Here is a 21,713-nt window from a genome sequence, read left to right as displayed (position 1 = left end):
ATTTTATATATATATTTATTTATTACATTATCCTAATTATATTTGTCCTGACATTTTTTGTATATTTGACTTATAAGGGATGTAGGAGTCAGAAAAATGAGGTTGATCCTTTAGGTATGTTTATCTGAGCCTGCTTTATAAAGCAGGTACGTCATTGCATTGCATATACGTTTATTACTTTATGTCCGTACATAATCATTCTAAAACATGTTTACATCATGCTCTCCAAATGAAAAGAAGCCTATCTGATGAAGCCTATCATGCAATGGCCTGTACACATGATCATATGGGTACAATTGCATGAAAGAGGTTTTTATTTAGTATTTTTTGTTTGTTTGTTTTGAATAAACAAAATAGAGAGCATTTTGATTTTAAATAACTTTCCAACGTACTTAATTGATCTCATTTGCTTTGGTATCCCTTGTTTAAAAGCATATCTAGGTAGGCTCAAGAGCAGCTATGCGCTACTGTGAGCTAGCTCCTGATTGGTGGCTGTTTATGTATGCCACTTACCATTAGCTCACCTGATGTGTTCAGCTAGCTCCCTGTAGTGTGTTGTTGCTCCCATCGACAAATGATACCAAGAAAATGAAGCAAATTTGATAATTAGAACGAAAAATGGAAGGTTGTTTTAAAATTGTATTCTCTATCTGACACACAGGTACGTCTGGCTAATGAGCTCACATGCAACCAATCAGGCGCAATGCAATCTTGACAATTGCCAGCCCTTTGTGGGCTAAAACATGGCAGTCTAGGGTCAGTAATGCAACTGAATTACTTAATGGAAATTTTGAATTAGTATTTCTATGTCCCTTTAATCAGTCCTCATTGTGCAGGTACAACATGGATATGTAGTTATTGCAGTGTATGTTAGAGTTCAGTGTGATTAGTTTTTGCTATAGTGCCATGGCACCTATGTGCTTGCATGCGTTTGTGGCTGTGTATATGAAAACAACAGTCATTGTAATGCTTTTACATAGAACAGGATATTGAAGATAAACATAAAAACACTGTCTATTGTGTTGAAATATAGCACCATTGGAAGTAAATTAATGTGCCATGCAAAATTGAAGAAATAACATATTTTCCCCAATAATACTGATCTTAAAGTGCCATCCTCTCCAACACAAACCTGGGTATAATAAATAAAACAAGTTGCAGTCATTAGTATATCTTTTATGTAATATTTTTTGTACATTGCCACAGGGAGAGATAAAATAGATTCTTTGATGTTGCTGTATTGCAGCTTATATTGGCCTACATAACAAGTCTTGCATATTAGTGTCTATAGCACAAACGGATATTTAAATGAAAATACACAGCTTCATGTTTGCCGGGCTGTTTTGCAGGTTAAAAACTTCATGTGAGTGTATGGTGAAAATGTGCTTGCACAGAAGTAAATAAACCTTAGACCCCATTGCACCACCATGAGCACTGCATTACAGCTGTTTTTTGCAGTAGAAGTTGGAACTGCAGATACTCTGGCCCCTGCTGTTTGTCATCCTGGCATATTTAGGGCTACATTTATTAACGCCCTACGGCTGCAAGTTCTCACAAGAACTTGCTCGCCGTCATTTATCAAGCAGCGGTCACCAGACCGCTGCTTCCCTAGCCTCTTCGCCACCTCTAATGTGGCGAAATTCAATCTCCTCGGTCTAGTCAGACCGAGGAGATTGACAGCTCCTGCCCGTGCGTGATTAGCTGTGCGCGGGCAGGGGGCGGTATTGCACAGGAGCGCAAAATTGCGCTCGTGTGCAATGCCGAATACCTGCGGGTATTTTCGCCCCGCCACAGGCAAGCTGAGGCTGTAATAAATCTAGCCCTTAGACCTTGTAAACCTGAGCTGCTCACTGCTAATGAATGCACCATTAGTCCTATTTAATCCAAACCCATTGCATGCAAAATTGGAACAAGACACTGTGAAGTCTTTTCATATTGCTGTTTGGGATGCTGGGCTTCATAAGCTGATGTTTAGACACAAAACTAATTTATGTATTTAAAAAAAAAAAAAAAAAAATATGCAAAAAATGCATTGCTCATGGTGGTGTTTATGCAAAACAAAACAAAAAAAAAACACTTTGGAAAATAAATTGACACTTTAAATTTGTTTCAGTAGTTTAATTTTAAACAAATTCCCTTGCAAAAGGGCCAAATACACAGTTTAAGATGAGCACCTGTGACCTTAGATGAGGATACATTTTTGAGGAGGCAGCTAATACACGCATTTTCTCAAATCACAGGCCAAATACTAACCTGAGGTGCAACTTTATCTAATTCAGAAGGGTTAGGCATGCTGTCAAACAAATAGTAAAATAAGGGAATTTGTACAAAAATGAAATGCCCTAATATAATAAAGCTTTTTATTTAGATGCTAGAATGTCGTTCAACATTCAACATGGTTGTTGCACTTGGGCTAATATAAAGGTATTCCCATATCCTGGCCTCTGAGCTGTTATTGAGAAATGGAGCTATACGCTCTGCTTTATACCCAGTAGAACTGACACATGCATTTCTATACAATATAGTTTACTTTTATGCAAAGCTGGGCCTGCAGCTTTGGAGCTCTTTGGTTGAAGTTCTTCAGGAACCCTGTAAGCATTTTCATCTCACTTTCGGCTGGTGGTGCATCTCTACTAAAGAAGGCTGTAAAAGCCCAAGTGCAGTCTCAGTTTACCGCTATTTGTCTGTCAAGCGTATAGCATGCAAATTATAAGAAGTAATTAGTGGTTTGTAAAGCTGTATCATCTGGAGATATAGGAGCCCCTTCAAATGAGAGCTACATCCTATACATTCGTTCAACATTCAACATGGTTGTTGCACTTGGGCTAATATAAAGGTATTCCCATATCCTGGCCTCTGAGCTGTTATTGAGAAATGGAGCTATACGCTCTGCTTTATACCCAGTAGAACTGACACATGCATTTCTATACAATATAGTTTACTTTTATGCAAAGCTGGGCCTGCAGCTTTGGAGCTCTTTGGTTGAAGTTCTTCAGGAACCCTGTAAGCATTTTCATCTCACTTTCGGCTGGTGGTGCATCTCTACTAAAGAAGGCTGTAAAAGCCCAAGTGCAGTCTCAGTTTACCGCTATTTGTCTGTCAAGCGTATAGCATGCAAATTATAAGAAGTAATTAGTGGTTTGTAAAGCTGTATCATCTGGAGATATAGGAGCCCCTTCAAATGAGAGCTACATCCTATACATTCTGAAATAACCAGACCAGCTTGAGAGACGAGTTTTCTGTTTTATTGCTTGAGTGTAATAAACATAATCTTGTTTGACATTCTATAGGGAACAATAACAGAACTACAATACCAGTTGTAATAGGCTCTTTAGACTGATTGGTTGGTTTACTAACCACAGCGTCTTAGTGGTGTGAGCTACGTTACTGATACAGTTAATTTTTTTTTATTTTAACAACTGGCTTTTTCTAGGTCACCACATTCTAAGTAAATTGTGCAAGGAATATCCATAGTAATGCTGTTCTTGTATCTCAAAGGGATTCTTCAACACTTAAACTAAACCATACACATTTGCAGTCAGGGTTCTTATGAGCTGGGTTGTTAAATAACAAGTTAATTAAAGCTATTTCAATATACTATATTGTCTTGCCCACAATTAATTCTATTTTATATAACTTAAGGCAGTCCATTTACATATACTCCTGTGAATTGATCAACAGAAGAAAGCAGTTTCTATATGTCTTCTACATCAGCTGAGACCCATAAAAAAGGTCTAGCTGATCTGTTTTGTTTTTTTTGTTGGGTTTTTTTGCCCCTGAAAAACAGTAATACCTTGTACTAGAAGCATTTTTGCTAATAGACATATATTGTAAAAATAAATTGAAATGCATACATGCACATTTCTTTTTTGACCTTTCTATTGCTTTAAACATTTTAAAGCTCCTTTCTAGAATTTTAAATTTATTTTCTATATCTATACTATAATTGCGTTTGTAATGTCCTTCGCCAATGGAACGTTGGCAGCGCGAGGCAGCCAACTGAATGTTGGCTGCGCGCACAGACAAAATAATTCACCTGGATGCAGGAAAGCTGCATCTAGGTGAATTCCGAAAATGGCAGGTTGGTGAAAGAATCCACTGAAGGTGGATTCTTTCACCACCCTGCAATTTTTGGAATCCACCGGGATGCAGCGAAGGCAAACGGAGCATTAAAAAAAAAAAAACGCCCTCACGAAGTATAACAAAAAAATAAAACAAACCTCCCACACAAAGTATTCACACCTACACCCCAAACCCACACATTGCAGAATAATAAAGTAATTAACCCCTTAATCCCTAAACCATCAACCACCCACATCGCAATAAACCTAATTACCCTATTAACCCCTAAACCGCAAAAAAAAACACATCACAATAAACCTAATTATCCTATTAACCCCTAAACCGCAAAACCCCCACATCACAATAAACCGATTTACCCTATTAACCCCTAAACCGCAAAACTCCCACATCGCAATAAACCTAATTATTTATTAACCCCTTAAACCGCCAAAACCCACAACGCAAATAACTAATTAAATTACTAAGCCCCCTAACCTAACACCCCTAAATTAAAAAAAATAAGTAAACTAAAAATTACTAAAGTAAAAAAAAAAGCTAAGTTTACAATAATAAAAAAAGCTAACATTACAGAAAATAAAAAATAAAATTACCAAATTTTACAAAATTAAACCTAATCCCTATGAAAATAAAAAAGCCCCCCCAAAATAAAAACACCCCCTACTCTAAGAATAAACTACCAGTAGCCCTTAAAAGGGCGTTTTGCAGGGCATTGCCCCAAGATAATCAGCTCTTTTACAAAAAATACACAAAGATCCCCCCTAACAGTAAACCCCCCCACCCACCAAACCCCCAAAATAAAAGAACCTAACACTAAAAAACCTAAACTACCCATTGCCTTGAAAAGGGCATTTGTTGGGCATTGCACTTAAAATGGCATTTAACGCTTTTACTGCCCATCCCTAATCTAGAATAAAACAACCCCCCCAAAAAAGTCTGGCGGAGAAGGTCCTGTTCCAGACGGTGAAGTCTTCTTTCAAGCTGCGAGCTTCCAGGAACAGCCAGAGCATAGCTGAAGACTGACGATCCTGGAACTGAAGACCAGCGACCGCGGAGCCATGGATTATGGAGGATCCTCTTTGTAAGATCGCCGCCGTACACTGGATAGTGAATTCAAGGTACGCGATTAAAGATGGCGTCCCTTGAATACATATTGGCTGATTTGTTCTTCAAATTCAAATCAGCCAATAGGATGAGAGCTACTCAAATCCTATTGGCTGTTAAAATCAGCCAATAGGGTGAGAGCTACTAAAATTCTATTGGCTGATTTGAATAGCCAATAGAATTTCAGTAGCTCTCATCCTATTGGCTGATTTGAACAGCCAATAGGATTTGAGTAGCTCTCATCCTATTGGCTGGTTTGAATTTGAAGAATCAAATCAGCCAATAGGAATTCAAACGACGCCATCTTTAATCGCGTACCTTGAATTCACTATCCAGTTTACGGCGGCAATCGTAAGCTGCATCCAGGTGGATTCCGAAAATGGCAGGGTGGTTCCGTCACCACAATAGACTGCCCTTCCGAAAATAGCAGGGTGGTTCCGTCACCACAATAGACTGCCCTCTGGGCAGGCTTTCCCACTAGTATTATTATAATTTAAAAATCAACAAACTATCAAAAATGAACAGCTCTGTTCAACCATTTTTATTGGCCTCAGCTGAGTCAGAAGACATATAGAAACTGTTTCCTACTGGTTGATCAGTTAACAGTATGTTGCCTTGACTTATATTAAATTATTATTATTATTTATTTGTATAGTACCACAAAATTCTGTAGTGCTGGGTACAGAGATAGGGGTATACAATCACAAACATTTGTGATAAGATACAAAAACCTTAGAGACTAAACAAAACTAGTACAGGAGGAAGCAGGCCCTCCTCTAAAGAGCTTACAGTCTACAGGTTGAGGGTGCAGAGACATAAGGTTTAGGGTAGCTTGTCATGTTGTTTGTAGTTTTAGCAGTCAAGGCAGTTCAAGAATTACTTTGTATGGGGTGAGAAACAGAGAAAAGAATGTAAAGCCTCTCTGAATGTGTGGGTTTTCAAAAAACTTCTTAAGCTATACAAGGTTAGAAGCAGTCTGATGGAGTGGGGTAGAGAGTTCTAGAGGACAGGAGCAGCACATGAGAAGTCTTGTAGGCAAGAGAGGGACGTAGAGATAATAGAATGGAGAGACATAGTTTAGAGATTTATCGAAGAGGGCGGCTCAGGGAGTATTTTTGGATTTTCAATCATTATGTTGAAAGCCCCTAAGATGAGAGAAGGTACGTTATAAGAGAGGACGTGTGAGAACCAGATTTCAAAGTTGTCTAAAATTTGTGATCCTAGGCCAGGAGGCCGATAGGTAGCAGCAACAGGGGAGAAGAGGCGAATAGCATGAACTTTAAAAGATTTTAAAGAAAAGAAGGGGTGAAGTAATGCAGTGGAATGAAGGTACAGTATGAAGACAGAAAAAGGCCTTCTCTCCCTCGTCTGTCTCCTGGCTTGGGAGTGTGATTGAAGTGCAGGCCGCCATAGGACAGAGAGGACAGCAGTAGTGTTAGAGGAGGAGAGCCAAGTTTCTGTGAGGGCTGACAGGTTAAGTGTTTGTGAAATTAATAGGTTGTGAATAGAAGTGAGCTTATTGCATACAGAGTGTACATTCCAAAGGGCATGAGAATTGCACGGTATTAGCAGAAGTGCAATTAATGAGATTGAGAAAATTACATGGGCAAGGTTTTGGAGGTGTCAATCCTGGGAGTCAGCAGAAAGAGGCAGATGGTGGACCTGGGTTAGGCTAGAAATCCCCAGCTGCAAGGAGAAGGATGGTAAGAGAAAGAAGATTTTAGTGTGTCTTATGCGAGTGTCTAAGCTTAGTATAATTAACTGTGGGCAAAACAAAATAGTTTATGTGCTGAACCTTTAGAGAAGAATGCGTTTTAAAGCAATAAGCTCCTGATACTAGATAACTCTGGTTTATTAATGTCTAAAACATTATTTAGCCCTTCTAATCTTACTTGAAGATAGATTTGCATTTTTTTCTAATTGCAGCTTAGCAATTGCTTTAAATTGAAATTGTACACAAAAATATATATACCAAAAATGTAAAAACCATATTTAGAATTCTCTGTTATCGCAGACTACAGTTATTCCCACTATCGTATCCTCATATATGGATTTTCATTTGTGTCTCTTGAATATTTATAATATATTTGATTCTTCTGTATCCTTGGTGGACCTGCAGACACTGCAGCAATTATCATCGCTTATCTCTTTGTATTATCAATCCCATGACTAATCAATGTGAGGCTCAACAAATTAATCTTTTTGGAGCACACCACACATGAATAGAGAGAGAATATTTCAACATAAGGAATAACATCTAAAAGAAAATGTATTCATAAACCGGTAGCTTTAGGGGGAAATAAAACACTACTATAATAGAGAATAATACCACAAAAATGAACACTTGCAGTGCTTGAATAAAAAGATGACAACATTGAACATAGCCTCAATACACAGTTTATTTACTAACTAACATTCTAGACACCGGTAGCAGTCAGAGAATAGCCCAACATGCTTATGTCGTCAATCCAATTTTATTTTTCTTTAATCACCCAGAACATATGTTTTTCTGTAGCACATTTCACACGCCCTCTGTTAAATGCAAAAAAAAAAGAATCCTGTGAAATCTGGAAGCAAAACAAAACAAAAATTAATAAAAATCAATAAATAATAATAGGGTACAAATGAGAATTTAATATGTATTATTTCTCTTTTTCAGGAATAGAACTTTGCCCTCCAGACCACAGGTTCATGATAACAATGGTGGCAAACTTTATTGTGATGGGTGGGCAGTTCCTTCTGCCTGGTTTAGCGGCTCTCTGCAGAGACTGGCAGATCTTGCAAGCGGTCATTATTTGTCCTTTCATCCTAATGCTGTCCTATTTGTAGTAAGTATCTCACTACAGGTTGTACAAATGTCTATATTTGTGTTAAAATGTTAAATGTATTTGCCTGTTTAATTTGTTATACACAGCTTATCAGCAAGATGTCTGGCTTTTTAACAAATACTAGAGACTTTAAGCAGACAAATATTGAGCTGTAATCTGTTTAGCTAAGGTGTTTGGCATGAAAACTGCTTAGAAATTCAGTGTGAGAGAGAATCTCCTCTTGTCCTGTTTGATGACAACAAAACGCTAACTGAAGCAACAGCAGGTTTTCAAGTTCTTTTGGTGGTAAATGTGTGAATGAGTGGTTTCTATTAAAGTTTTGTGTGCATGTGTTAAATCAGTGGGCTGCTTCTACTTTCTTTTGAGATAAAAAAAAAACTGTTTTCAATGCTGAATGGCATTATTGATATAGATAGAGAATATAATGTTAAACAATTTTCCCATTTACTTCTGTTGCCTATTTTGCTTCATTCTCTTGGTATCCTATGTTAAAGATGCAGCAATGCACCATTTGGGGTTAGCATTGGGTGAGCCAATAACTTAAGGCTGATTATTATTATTATTATTATTATTATTATTATTATTATTATTATTAGGTACAGATTCTGCAACACTATATATGTGCAGCCACTAATCAGCAGTCCTGAGTTTACCTAGGTATCCTTTTTTTTTACAAAGGATATCAAGAGAACAAAACAAATTAAATTGGAAAGTTGTTAAAAAAAATCACATACATCATGGAATCATGAAAGGAAAAAAAAAAGGGTTTTATGTCCCTTTTAAATGCACACTCTAAATCAAGCTATTCAGCTGCTCTGTACTCTCAGAATAGTTTGCAAGGTAACTTTACAATTGCTTTTATGCATCAAACTTTGCTTCTCAGCCTGTAAAGGAAGTGTGGGACAAGCACATTCTGTAACCTTGGTTATCTTAGAAATGCTGCAAGTTGCCATAACCTGCTAATTGCACACATTTGAAGAAAACCTAAGTTACATAATGAATTTGCTTTTTGGCACCTCAAGGCAGCATGGGACCCAAATGCAAGAGGTTTTTAATGTCCCTTTAAGCACATGCTGCGGATTTTGTATGCACAGTTTTTGCTGTGTGTTTATCCTTTATGCACGAGCTTGATTGGCTGATATGCACAGGCAGACCATGTTTGTACCCCTCATGAGCTTGCAAGGTTCTGAAATCGCTGCCTCTTCTTTTTTTAAGAATGAGCAGGAATAGAAGGAAGTTTATAGCACTCCAAAAAATCTTGTTGTAATTTTATTAGTGAAAAACAGCGACGTTTCGGGGTCACAGCCCCTTACTCATGCTTGATGCATGATCAAGCATGAGTAAGGGGCTGTGACCCCGAAATGTCGCTGTTTTTCACTAATAAAATTGCAACAAGATTTTTTAGGAGTGCTGTGAACTTCCTTCTATTCCTGCTTATTGCTGGAGGACTTGGCAGTGTCCTCAGTTTACACGGGCACCCTCCTTCCATTGTGATGTACTCATTTCTCTTTCTTTTTTAAGAATGTGTTGCAAAGTTGCACTTGAATGTGCCTTAAAAATCATTGCTTTATGAAATGCCAAGCATTTACAAAAAATAAACTTATTTTTTATATTTTCAATGGTTTATTGTACAGTGTCAGTGTCACAATTAAAGGGACATTAAACACCAAATAAAGATTATAATCTGTCTTTCACTGTATTCCAGTGCTCATACCTATAAGTTTCATCATAGTTCATTTAGTTCAGTGGCTCCCATAATATAGCATACATTGATGAGACAATCTCTTCCATGGCACACCCATTTCATTTTAATTGTCCAGAAACATCACCTTTACATACTATAGTTACAAGCTATTTATAGATGCTTGCAACATGATCATAATTAAAGGGACAGTCCACACCATTTGTATTGTTTATCCCCCCCCCCCCAGGTTTGCACAGTCAACATAGTTATAGTAATATACTTTACCTCTGTGATTACCTTGTATCTAAGTTTCTGCAGACAGCCCCCTTATCTCAGGGCTATTTATTTATTATCTATTGTCTTGCATTTTAGCCAATTAGTGCTGGTTCCACTCCCTGCACAACTTCACAGAAGAGAGCACAATATTATCTATATGGCACCCATGAATTATCAGTATCTTGTGAAAAGCTAATAAAATGCATTTGATAAGAGGCTGCCTGTAGTGACTTTGAAACCTAGAAGTTTAAATGTGATAAAGTATATTAATATAACAATGTTGGTTGTGCAAAGCTGGGGAATGGGTGTAGTCTGCCATTTTAATACAAGATGAGCATTAAAAGTATTAATATTTTAGATCCAGTCAAACAAGTTTGCTTTGTCTTTTTTTATGTGCATTAATATTGTGCCATTTTATTTAAATATTGGGTCTCGTATATAATTACTGGGAAAATTACACAATTATGATTGCCACTTTAATTAGAGATCTGCATGTGTTTACAGTTTTATACATTATGATAGAGAATAAACACCCTTTATTATGAATTTCCAGTTTTTAACATTCTTACCACCCACTCTTTATACAATTATTAAATTGTACAGTGATATCTGTTTGTTCTCAGAGCATATAAAAAACTATGGTACATGAAGATAAGAGATGAGATCTGATCATGTCAAAAAAATTATGATTTTTGTTTTTATAGATTACACTGACTGCTGATGCCAAAATGACCCAGCCTTTTATCTATATAACTACCACCATATGTATGAGAACAAAAAAAAAATGGCTGAACTGATAACGTTTATACCACACGTATGAAGTAGCCTTGAATAATGAGCCTATGGCTTGACTGATAACACATACTAAGCAAATGACTGAACTTTGTGCAGGATTTTACAAACATTAGACCTTTCTATGTCCAATGGCCAATAAAAATAATTTAATGAAAAAAAAAAAAAGATAAGGAAGGTTTAGAAATTTTTGTTCATAAGATATTGTGTTGTGTTTCATCATAAAAATGTCATGTTTGTTTTATCAGAATTTCTACATTTACCATATTTGTTTGTTTCTAGTATTTTTCCAGAATCTTTAAGGTGGCTTATGGCCACACAACAGTTTGAAGCTTCTAAGAAGCAAATACTTAACATTTTTCACAAGAACAAAATCAATTCTGAGAATGATATCAAAGGAATAATGCCCGGTGAGTGTTGACTTTACAGCAATAGCTTTTTATTGAATTATTTATTTATTGTTGTCATTTGCCCTTTGCATGGATGGAAGAGACCCTGGTTTTCTAATTATGCTACAAATTATAACATTTACATGTATTTATTTTTTCATATTCATAAAGGGACTTGACGACATGATAATCAAAAATGTTCTCTGTTCAATCTAAAAGCAAACACTTTAAAATTTATTATAGAGCTTTCTTATTTGAAACTTGAATGTTTCTATTCTGAATAAACCATTTTTTTTTGTCTGTAGGAATTGTCTGTCAGCCAGTGAAAGGGCCTACTTATATCTAATCATCTTCTTCCTGTGAGTTTCACCTTAAAAGGACATGAAACCCAAAATGATTCAGATAGAGAATACAATTTTAAATAACTTTCCAATTTACGTCTGTTATCTAATATGCTTCATTCTCTTGATATCCTTTATTGAAAAAGCATATCTAAATAGGCACTGTAGCTGTTAATTGGTGGCTGCACATAGATGCCTCGTGTGATTGGCTCACCCCTGTGCATTGCTATTTCTTCAACAAAGGATATCTAAAGAATGAAGCAAATTAGATAATAAAAGTAAATTATAATGTTGTTTAAAATTGTACTCTTTCTGAATTATGAAAGAATAAAAATTGGTTTCCTGTCCCTTTAAATATACACGGAATATTTTTTTTACAGTTAATAGTATGTTCATTAAATATACACTGAATAGTTTAAAGGGACATTAAAATATACACATGATATTGAAAGTAAATGGAAGTATATGTTTGTGCATAACTTATACATATTGTTCACTGGCTAATAAAGACATCCCCCTTAGCTCTGTTGGTTGACACACACATGCATCCATCAGCATTAAAACAAAAATTTGTTTATTCAGGACAGGAAAATCATTTTTAAAAAAAAAATTTTTTTTTTAATAATAAATAAGAAAGTTTAACACTTTTTAAGATGTAATAAGGAAAAATATTACATTTTAATGTATTTTTAAATTAAATTCTTGTTACTTAAAGGGACATAAAGGAATAATAATAAAATGTTCCAAAGTGTTATAACAATTTATTTAACACACTCTATTAAACTTTCAGGATTCAGATAGAGTATGCAATTTTAAACTTCTTTCCAATTTACTTCAATTAACAAAATGTGTATTTTTTATATTTACACTTTTTGAGTAACCAGCTCCTACTGAGTATGTGGAAGATTTCGCAGAATATACGTATATGCATTTGTGATTGGCTGATGGCTGTCACATGATACAGGAGGAGTGGAAATAGAAATAACTGAAATTTGTCAGAAAAAAAATCTACTATTCATTTGGAATTGACTTAAAGGGACAGTATACTGTAAAATAGTTTTTCCCTTAATGTGTTTGCAATTGCTTTTTTTACCAACTGCAGAGTAAAAAATGTATTAAAATTGGCTTTTTAAGGTTTATTTCTGTATATTAAAGCTCTGATTTTGTGTTTTGAAGCCACAGCCTAATAAAATAGGTTGAGCTTGTAGGTATAATCAGATCTCATTACTGTATCACATTGTGCACATATACCTGCTTCTTTATCTTATATCTGTCCTTAAAACAATCACCAGTACTTTGAGAGAACAATGGAAAATCAACATTTTATTACCTTATCTCTGCTTTATCACACTGGGAGTGTAATTTCTTCTGCTGGCTGTGTTTACAAAGCTTATCTATAGCTGGTACGCGCGGCCACAAACTTTCAGAATAGGTGGGGATACCACATGCTAAATTAACAATTTCAAATGCCAATATAAGGGTAAAGGAGCTACTTGTAAACAATTTAACACACTCCAACAGGTAAAGTGGATCATTGGGAACAAATTAAAGGGGAGAAAATATTTGAGTAAACTGTCCCTTTAAGTGCTACTGCATTGTCTTGCTTTAATGCATTTGCTGTTTATGCAAATCTCCTGTATTTATTGGTCTTTTAAGTTAACTAGAGTGACTGCCAGTGATTCATGGCTACTTATGTATGCTGCCTCTGTTTATCGAGAGACCAGTAGTGCCTTTCTGATGCAGAGCTTACTTTAGCTATGTGTTTAAAACCTTTTCAGGTGTTAAACACATAGTTATATTCAAGCAACAGTGCATTTATGAAATGCTATATAACACATGCTGCTATTCCTCCTGTATATCCGTTTAAAGACCTTATAATGCTGTACAAAGGTATTTGTGCATTATGTTTTCCTTCGCTTACAAAACAAGCATTATGAACTTACATTTTTTGTTGTGTTGCAGAATTGGAGAGGGAGCTCAGTCGAAGGCCTAAGAAAGTCTGCATTGTAAAGGTGGTGGGAACCAGGAACCTATGGAAGAATATCTTGGTTCTTTGTGTAAACTCGTAAGTTGATATGTTTATGCAATTATTACATTTATTTATAACTAGGCGATAAGCCTGCCCAGACGGTAGTCTATTTTTTTTAAAACTACAAACCCCAAAGCTAATATTACAAAAAATAAAAAATATAAAATGACAGAAAAAAATAAACAAAGCTATCCAAAATAAAAAATTTAAACCTAAACTAATACCCCTATAAAAATAAAAAATCACCCCCTAATCTATCAATAAATTACCAATAGCCCTTTAAAGGGTATTTTGTAGGGCATTGTCCTAAAGAAATCAGCTCTTTTACATACATAAATTACAAAGTTACCCCCTAACAGTAAAACCCTCCACCCAACCAAGCCCCCCAAAATAAAAATAGTCTATAAAAGCCCAAGCTACCCATTGCCCCTAAAGGGGCATTTGTATGGGAATTGCCCTTAAAAGGGCATTCAGCTCGTTTACTGCCCTTAAAAGGGCAATCGGCTATTTTACAGCCCAAAAAACCCTAATAAAAAAAAAAGCCTAAGACTAAGCCCAAAATAGGTACTCACTGTTCCTGAAGTCCGGTGGTGAAGGTCTTCTTCCAGGCGGCTCCATCATCTTCTATCTTCATCCAGAGCGAAGGTGGCGCAGAGCAGAGGTGCAGGGCTTTCTTCTCCGATACGTAGATCTGCAGCGGTGGTCCTCAGTTGCTGTTCTCATCGGCGGTCCTCAGCGACGGCGATCCTCAGCAGCATGGAGGCTCCTCTTCATCCGATCTTCGTTGTACACTAAAAATTGAATGGAAGGTACCGCATTCAATTTGGGGTACCGTACCTAGCATTCCTTTTGGCTGAAATTTTGAAATCAGCCAATAGGATTAGAGCTACTGAAATCCTATTGGTTGTTCAAATCAGCCAATAAGATTTCAGTAGCTCTCATCCTATTGGTTGACTTCAAAATTTCAGCCAATAGAAATGCAAGTTACCCCATTTTTAAACGTGTACCTTGCATTAAATCTTCAGTGTGCGGCGGTGATCGTACGAAGAGGATCTCTACGCTGGATGGCTCTGCGGTCGCCGGTCTTGTTCCCCTTGGTCGTGGGTGAAGCTAGAAGAGGTCTTCACGCTGGAAGAAGATGTTGCCGCCTCTAAGAAGACTTTACCGCCTGGAAGAAGACCTTCTCCGACGGACTTCAGGAACGGTGAGTACCTATTTGGGGGTTAGACTTCGGTTTTTATTTTTTGGGGTGGTTTTTTTTTTTTAGATTAGGTTTTTTGGGGGGCTGTAAAAGAGCTGATTGCCCTTTTAAGGACATAAAAGAACTGAATGCCCTTTTAAGGGAAGATCCCAGACAAATGCCCCTTTAGGGGCAATGGGTAGTTTAGGTTTTTTTAGTGTTAGTTTTTTTATTTTGGGGGTTTGGTGGGTGGGGGGTTTTACTGTTCAGGGGGACTTTGTATTTTTTACATGTAAAAGAGCTGTTTAATTTAGGGCACTGCCCTACAAAAGGCCCTTTTAAGGGCTATTGGTGTTTAGTTTAGATTAGGGGGTGTTTTTATTTTGGTGGGGCTTTTTTATTTTCATAAGAATTAGTTTTTTATTTTTGATAATTTTGATTATTTTGTTCTGTAATTTTAGACTTTTTTATTTTTTGTAATTTTAAGGTTAGGTTTTATTTTTAAATTAATGTTAATAATTGTAACTTATTTTTTATTTTATGTAATTGGGGTTAATTTAGGGGGTGTTAGGTTAGGGGGCTTAGTAATTTAGTTATTTGCGTTGGGGGGGTTGGCGGTTTAGGAGTTAATAGGTTAATTAGGTGTATTGGTATTTGGGGGTTTAGGGGTTAATAGGTTAATTAGGTTTATTGCGATGTGGGGGGTTGGTGGTTTAGGGGTTAATAGTTTAATTAGGTTTGTTTGGATGTGGGAGCTGGCGGTTTAGGGGTTAATATTTTAATTATGTAATTTGCGGATTAGGGGTTAATTACTTTATTTTGCGATGTGGGGGTTGGCGGTTTAGGTGTTAATACTTTGTGCGGGCGGTTATGTGCTTTTTTGTTAATATTTCGTGCAGGCGGTTGCATGTTTTTTTTTTTTTCTTAATGCTTCGTTTGCCTACGATGCATCCAGGTGGATTCCAAAAATGGCAGGGTGGTGAAAGAATCCACCTGCGGTGGATTCTTTCACCACCCTGCCATTTACGGAATCCACATAGTTGCAGCGTAAGATGCATCCAGGTGGATTCTTTTGGCTGCAGCCGCAGCCCACATTCTTTTGGCTGCAGTCGCAGCCCACATTCTTTTGGCTGCCTCGCACAGTCATCATCCCTTTTGAGGATGCGTGCGCAACCGGGGACCAGGACCGATGCGTTATAAATGCGATTATAGTATATGTTTACTATTATTTTTAAGTATCCACAATGAGGTAATGTTTTGACTAATTTTAGTTTGTGTTATTCTTTTCACCTGGTGTTATATAATGGTATGAAATGCCAATAGTTAGAAGGCAAGTGCAGTTTTATTTCCATTTGAAAGAGTGAAATTGGATGTCTTTACAGGAGCTAGAAAGCTGAAAAATATTTACCCCTAAGTCATGGTGCATTTGATCCTGCTGTACAAGAACCTGTTGATGATACCTAGGTATCCAACTGTAGGGGGCGCTATTATGAAAAAATGTTAATTAGCAATGTGTTATAACAATTGAATAGTAGTTCAAATCCACAAACATAAGACACTTAAATGATAAGAACTTAGCTGTGTCCTTGTCCTAAGCTGTAAGACTTAGGCAAATGTGTTGCAGGATCAGTGTAGCTGGGTCACTGCGATTCCCCAGCCTGTCTCAATCAGCACATAGGTGCTGCTCCTTTTGTGAGTATTTAATCTTCACATATGTTTATCTGTGCTATCATTCTTGCAATATTGCACTAGGAGGCGCCCTCTCAACTTTGTGATTCCTTTTCACAGATTTTTGATCCTGCTGTATATGCTTTAAGAGAAGTCTACCTTATTATTACCATAAAGACTATTGTTGTGTTACTTGTACGTTTCAGAGTTTCTCCACAACATTTTTACAGGATATGTGGCACATACCCAATAACAAGTAAGGAAGGACATAGAGTGCTAATGAGTTCTCAGTGATATACAATGGGTTTCATTATAGCTAAGAAAACATAACTAAGAAGAGCAGGATATAGTTATTGAGAACAGAAGCAACATGTTCCACAGATCCTAAAGGTTCAATCAACAAGGATGGATAGCTGAGGAAAGTCTTAATCTTTTCCCATTTCTAAGGGGACATTTTGGAGTTTTCTGCACACACCATAAAGAATTATATATTTGATAAATGAAACAAAGTACTAATCCGGGATAAATTTTATTTAATGCATTGTGTTGGAAGATCACATTTGGTGATTTTTTTTGTTGTGGAGCAAATATTTACTTGTGGTAAATTATTGTACCTCACTAATTTTTTAAATATCATTTTGTCTATTGATAATTCCTTAATGAGAGTTTCCCAAGTTTTCATAAGAGGATGTGGCATCAACTTTCATTAACTTTGCTTTCAAGCACTGAATATTAAAGTGAAGGTCAAGTCTAGGGTTGTGCTTAGCAGTTTTTAATATGTTATCCAGAATCAATATGATGTTCATTCATCAAATACTTTATAACTCAAAGCAAAAGTTTTAAATTTTATGATTTGAATGTGCTCCGTTTATGCGGTATATTCCGCCCGTCATCGAGCCTCTATTGATTGACAGATTAGACCTCCAATCTTTTGTTTACCCCCGTGGCGTCCAGACCCTTTTTAATTTCGTCATTGAGAGCTTCCGCGCATGAGTGTAAAGAAATATCACGTCTTCATTGGCATGCGCGTTCATGTTACGCGCATGCGTTGTCAACAGCATCGCTCACTCGCATCCTCAGCAATTAGCTGTGATCTCTAACAGGTAAGATTGAAGAGGCAGCGCATCTAACTAGCGAATTGTGCAAATTTATAATCGATCTATACATCTATATGGAATTTATTTTGTATAATCAATTTGGGCTAACATATTAGTAGTTATCTGGCTTCATTGTTATTTCAGTTTTTGTCAATATACGCTACATCAAGCTGCATATGTCACTTACGGCAGTGAATTAAACGCATGCGCTATTGAGCTAACTATACGCATGCGCACTGCAAAGCAAACAAGGGTGCACGAGCGTAGTCCGCTTGTAATAAACAAAGCGGCGCCAGAGGAGCAAAATAAGGAAGTGCTGTATGGGCGGAGCTAAGCGTGATAACGGAGGTAATCTAGATAGAACTTTTATTTTCAAAGGAATGATTATTTATACATATAAAGTGAGCGACTGTAATGTTTCAGACATAAGCTTCAACCTGATGTATTGAGAACAGAAAAAATTGACCTTCAGTTTAACTTATTGGAAGGGTTTGTACTCTTACTGTAGTAGATAAACTAACTAATCACAAAGATGCAAGTGTTTACGTAATTCTAATGTATATCATTTGTTGTACTTTCTTTTCATTGTGACTAACAAACCAGTTATGAATGTTTTCACTTAGTTTTACTACTAGAGTTTTAGCAGACTGTAGTTATTTTAAAATTGCTTGGTAACTGAGCTTGCAGATTCCTTCTTAAAAGTATCTTTATTTGCAGAAAATCCAAAATGATCTGATGCGTAAAACTTCAGCCCAGTTTGCATTATGGAGCATTTCTGAGCTGGATCTCTTTGCAGAGAGAGGGGATAATACAGGTCTTTAGCCATCTGGCAGTGGTGTTTCAAAAATGTTTATAGCAATGTTATACATTGTTGCAAACTACTGCTGACATAGACTGCTAAAGACACATGTATGTTCCTAAGCTCCTCTCAGCCTACCTAGGTTTAGTCTTCAACAAAGGATACCATTGCAGTGCAGGCATATAACCGTTGAAAATGATCATCATACTTATCTCCTTTGTTGTGGCCAGTTAGGGATACATATAAACTGAGCACACTAACACCACAACATGCTACACAACAATTGTTTGATTAGTGGAGGAGCTAATACTGCAGAATGTAGTTGAGCCTTTCTGTGTCAGTAGCGTGGGAAACCCCCTCACACACATACAATTATCACAGGTAAACTGCATTAAAAGTAGGCAAATATAAATAATGGAAGCAAATTTTATGTGCGATTTCTTGTTGTGCTTCTTGTACTACAGTTGTAACAGGAGCCCACATTTCCTTTCTTACCGTGTTGTCTTCTCCCCTGTAGGCTCACTGGGTACGGAATCCACCATTGTTTTGCCAAAAGTCTGATGGACCCAGAAGTAAACATGAAAATCATGCACAACTTCTACGTGAACTACTTCACTATGGCTGGGATTACTCTGGCTTCCTGCCTAGCTATGTGCCCTGTGGTGGGGTTTATGGGCCGTAGAGGTGGACTCCTGCTCTTCATGATCCTCACAGCTCTGGCATCACTACTTCAGCTTGGTCTTCTGAACTGTGAGTTCTGTAGCTTGTTTGATTAGTGCTATGATAGTGCAAGGAGAATTGTGTTACATTCAGCCACCGTTGTGTTATGTCAGTTTTCTATTTCATATGACGTAGGAATGGCTTAATCAATTTGGCTGTAATTTTTCAGATTACATTAAATTTGCAGTCTCTGCAAACCAAAAACATCAGTTTAGTACTTTTTGAGTAAAGATGATCAATATAACTTCTGTATACAATCTAATTTGATTTCACTGTAGTTTTAAATCAATTGTGTATATATGGTTTTAATTTACTTTAAATTGAATTTGAAAGTTATGCTGATCATTTTAGCTTCCAAAATGCTGAACCGCAGTCATGTTATTAAACTAATTTGAATTCACTGTTGATATTGGATTTGGTTATGCTGATCAGCATGACAAGAGAGCAGGTATGGAAATCAAAATGAATGATTCAGATAGTAAAGAGCCCAGAGTATCCATTTTGTGCGGAAATAAATATTAAATAGTGTGCACAATTTAGCTAAACTTGACCACTTTTTACTAAAACGTGTGCATGTTTTTTGCGCGCATAGTTTTTAAAATCATAAGCACATATCAGTATTTCCCATGCACACTTTACTTAAAGGGACAGTCTACTCCAAAATGTATATTATTTAAAAAGATAGATAAACCCTTTATTACCCATTCCCCAGTTTTGCACTGCCAACACTGTTATATTAATATACTTTTTACCTCTCTGATTACCTTGTATCTAAGCGTCTGCAAACTGCCTCTTTTAGTTCTCTTGACAGACTTGCATTTTAGCCAATCAGTTCTGATTCATAAATAACTCCACGGGAGTGAGCACGTTTATCTATATGGCACACATACATTAACAGTGCTTTGCTGTGAAAAGCTATAAAAATGCACTGAGATAAGAGGCAGTCTGTAGTGGCTTAGAGACAGGCAGAATCTAGAGGTTTAAAGGTTATAAAGTATAATAATATAACAATGTTGCTTGTGCAAAGCTAGGGAATGGGTAGTAAAGACGTTATCTATTTTTTTTTTTTTTAAACAATAGTAAAGTGTCCCTTTAAGGGGATAATACACATAAGCTAGCTAGCCTACCTGAATGTGTTTATGTTTTTAAGATAATTATGGGGATACATACTTCATTTTCAGTATGCCTTACAAAGCTATATTGACAGCCCTTTCTTTGAATGGCATTATTGTTAGTAAGAAGACCTTAACACATATTCTATAGGTGAATGGTCTTTGTTGTCAATATGATTATGTTCATAACAACTAATTTGCAAGCCACTGGAAGATTTTATGGCTACAGATGGTATCGTGGGCACAATTAAAAAAAACAAACTTTATTTCTCTTGTTAAGTGTATCCAGTCCACGGATCATCCATTACTTGTGGGATATTCTCCTTCCCAACAGGAAGTTGCAAGAGGATCACCCACAGCAGAGCTGCTATATAGCTCCTCCCCTCACTGCCATATCCAGTCATTCTCTTGCAACTCTCAACTAAGATGGAGGTCGTAAGAGGACTGTGGTGTTTTATACTTAGTTTATTTCTTCAATCAAAAGTTTGTTATTTTTAAATGGTACCGGGGTGTACTGTTTATCTCAGGCAGTATTTAGAAGAAGAATCTGCCTGCGTTTTCTATGATCTTAGCAGAAGTAACTAAGATCCTTTGCTGTTCTCACATATTCTGAGGAGTGAGGTAACTTCAGAGGGGGAATAGCGTGCAAGTTTTCCTGCAATAAGGTATGTGCAGTTAAAAAAAAATTTCTACTGACTAGCAGCTCCTTGGTTCTTCAACCTGGCCTATGTGTTTCCACCGTTTCCTCTGCTCCCTCGACTGATTGCCAAAATCAAACAGGAGAGAGCATCAGTGATTCTGATAGCGCCTGCGTGGCCACGCAGGACCTGGTATGCAGACCTAGTGGACATGTCATCTCTTCCACCATGGACTCTGCCTCTGAGGCAGGACCTTCTAATACAAGGTCCTTTCAATCATCCAAATCTACTTTCTCTGAGACTGACTGCATGGAGATTGAACGCTTGATTCTATCAAGGCGTGGCTTCTCCGAGTCAGTCATTGATACCTTAATACAGGCTCGGAAGCCTGTCACCAGGAAAATCTACCATAAGATATGGCGTAAATATCTTTATTGGTGTGAATCCAAGAGTTACTCATGGAGTAAGGTTAGGATTCCTAGGATATTGTCCTTTCTCCAAGAGGGTTTGGACAAAGGCTTATCAGCTAGTTCTTTAAAAGGACAGATCTCTGCTCTGTCTATTCTTTTGCACAAGCGTCTGGCAGAAGTTCCAGACGTCCAGGCATTTTGTCAGGCTTTGGTTGGGATTAAGCCTGTGTTTAAAACTGTTGCTCCCCCGTGGAGCTTAAACTTGTTTCTTAAAGTTCTTCAGGGAGTTCCGTTTGAACCCCTTCATTCCATTGATATTAAACTTTTATCTTGGAAAGTTCTGTTTTTGATGGCTATTTCCTCGTCTCGAAGAGTCTCTGAGTTATCTGCCTTACATTGTGATTCTCCTTATCTGATTTTTCATTCAGACAAGGTAGTTCTGCGTACCAAACCTGGGTTTTTACCTAAGGTGGTTTCTAACAGGAATATCAAGAGATTGTTGTTCCATCATTGTGTCCTAATCCTTCTTCAAAGAAGGAACGTCTTTTGCATAATCTGGACGTAGT

General features: G+C 36.9%; 1 protein-coding gene across 2 annotated transcripts in view; it reads left to right on the top strand.

Moving 5' to 3' along the window:
* The window catches only part of SLC22A23 (solute carrier family 22 member 23), a 356,688-nt gene that overhangs the window by 276,862 nt on the left and 58,113 nt on the right, over positions 1-21,713 (top strand). For both annotated transcript variants that reach the window (XM_053714681.1, XM_053714680.1), the window contains 4 exons: positions 7,844-8,012; positions 11,047-11,174; positions 13,457-13,559; positions 18,785-19,017. In XM_053714681.1, coding sequence (XP_053570656.1) covers positions 7,844-8,012; positions 11,047-11,174; positions 13,457-13,559; positions 18,785-19,017 — 633 coding nt within the window. The remainder of the gene's footprint in view (positions 1-7,843; positions 8,013-11,046; positions 11,175-13,456; positions 13,560-18,784; positions 19,018-21,713) is intronic.

This window comes from Bombina bombina, chromosome 5 (assembly GCF_027579735.1).
Source record: "Bombina bombina isolate aBomBom1 chromosome 5, aBomBom1.pri, whole genome shotgun sequence".
Lineage (NCBI taxonomy): Eukaryota > Metazoa > Chordata > Amphibia > Anura > Bombinatoridae > Bombina > Bombina bombina.
Note: the sequence above shows the minus strand (reverse complement) of the source record. Positions and strands in the feature narration are given on the sequence as shown.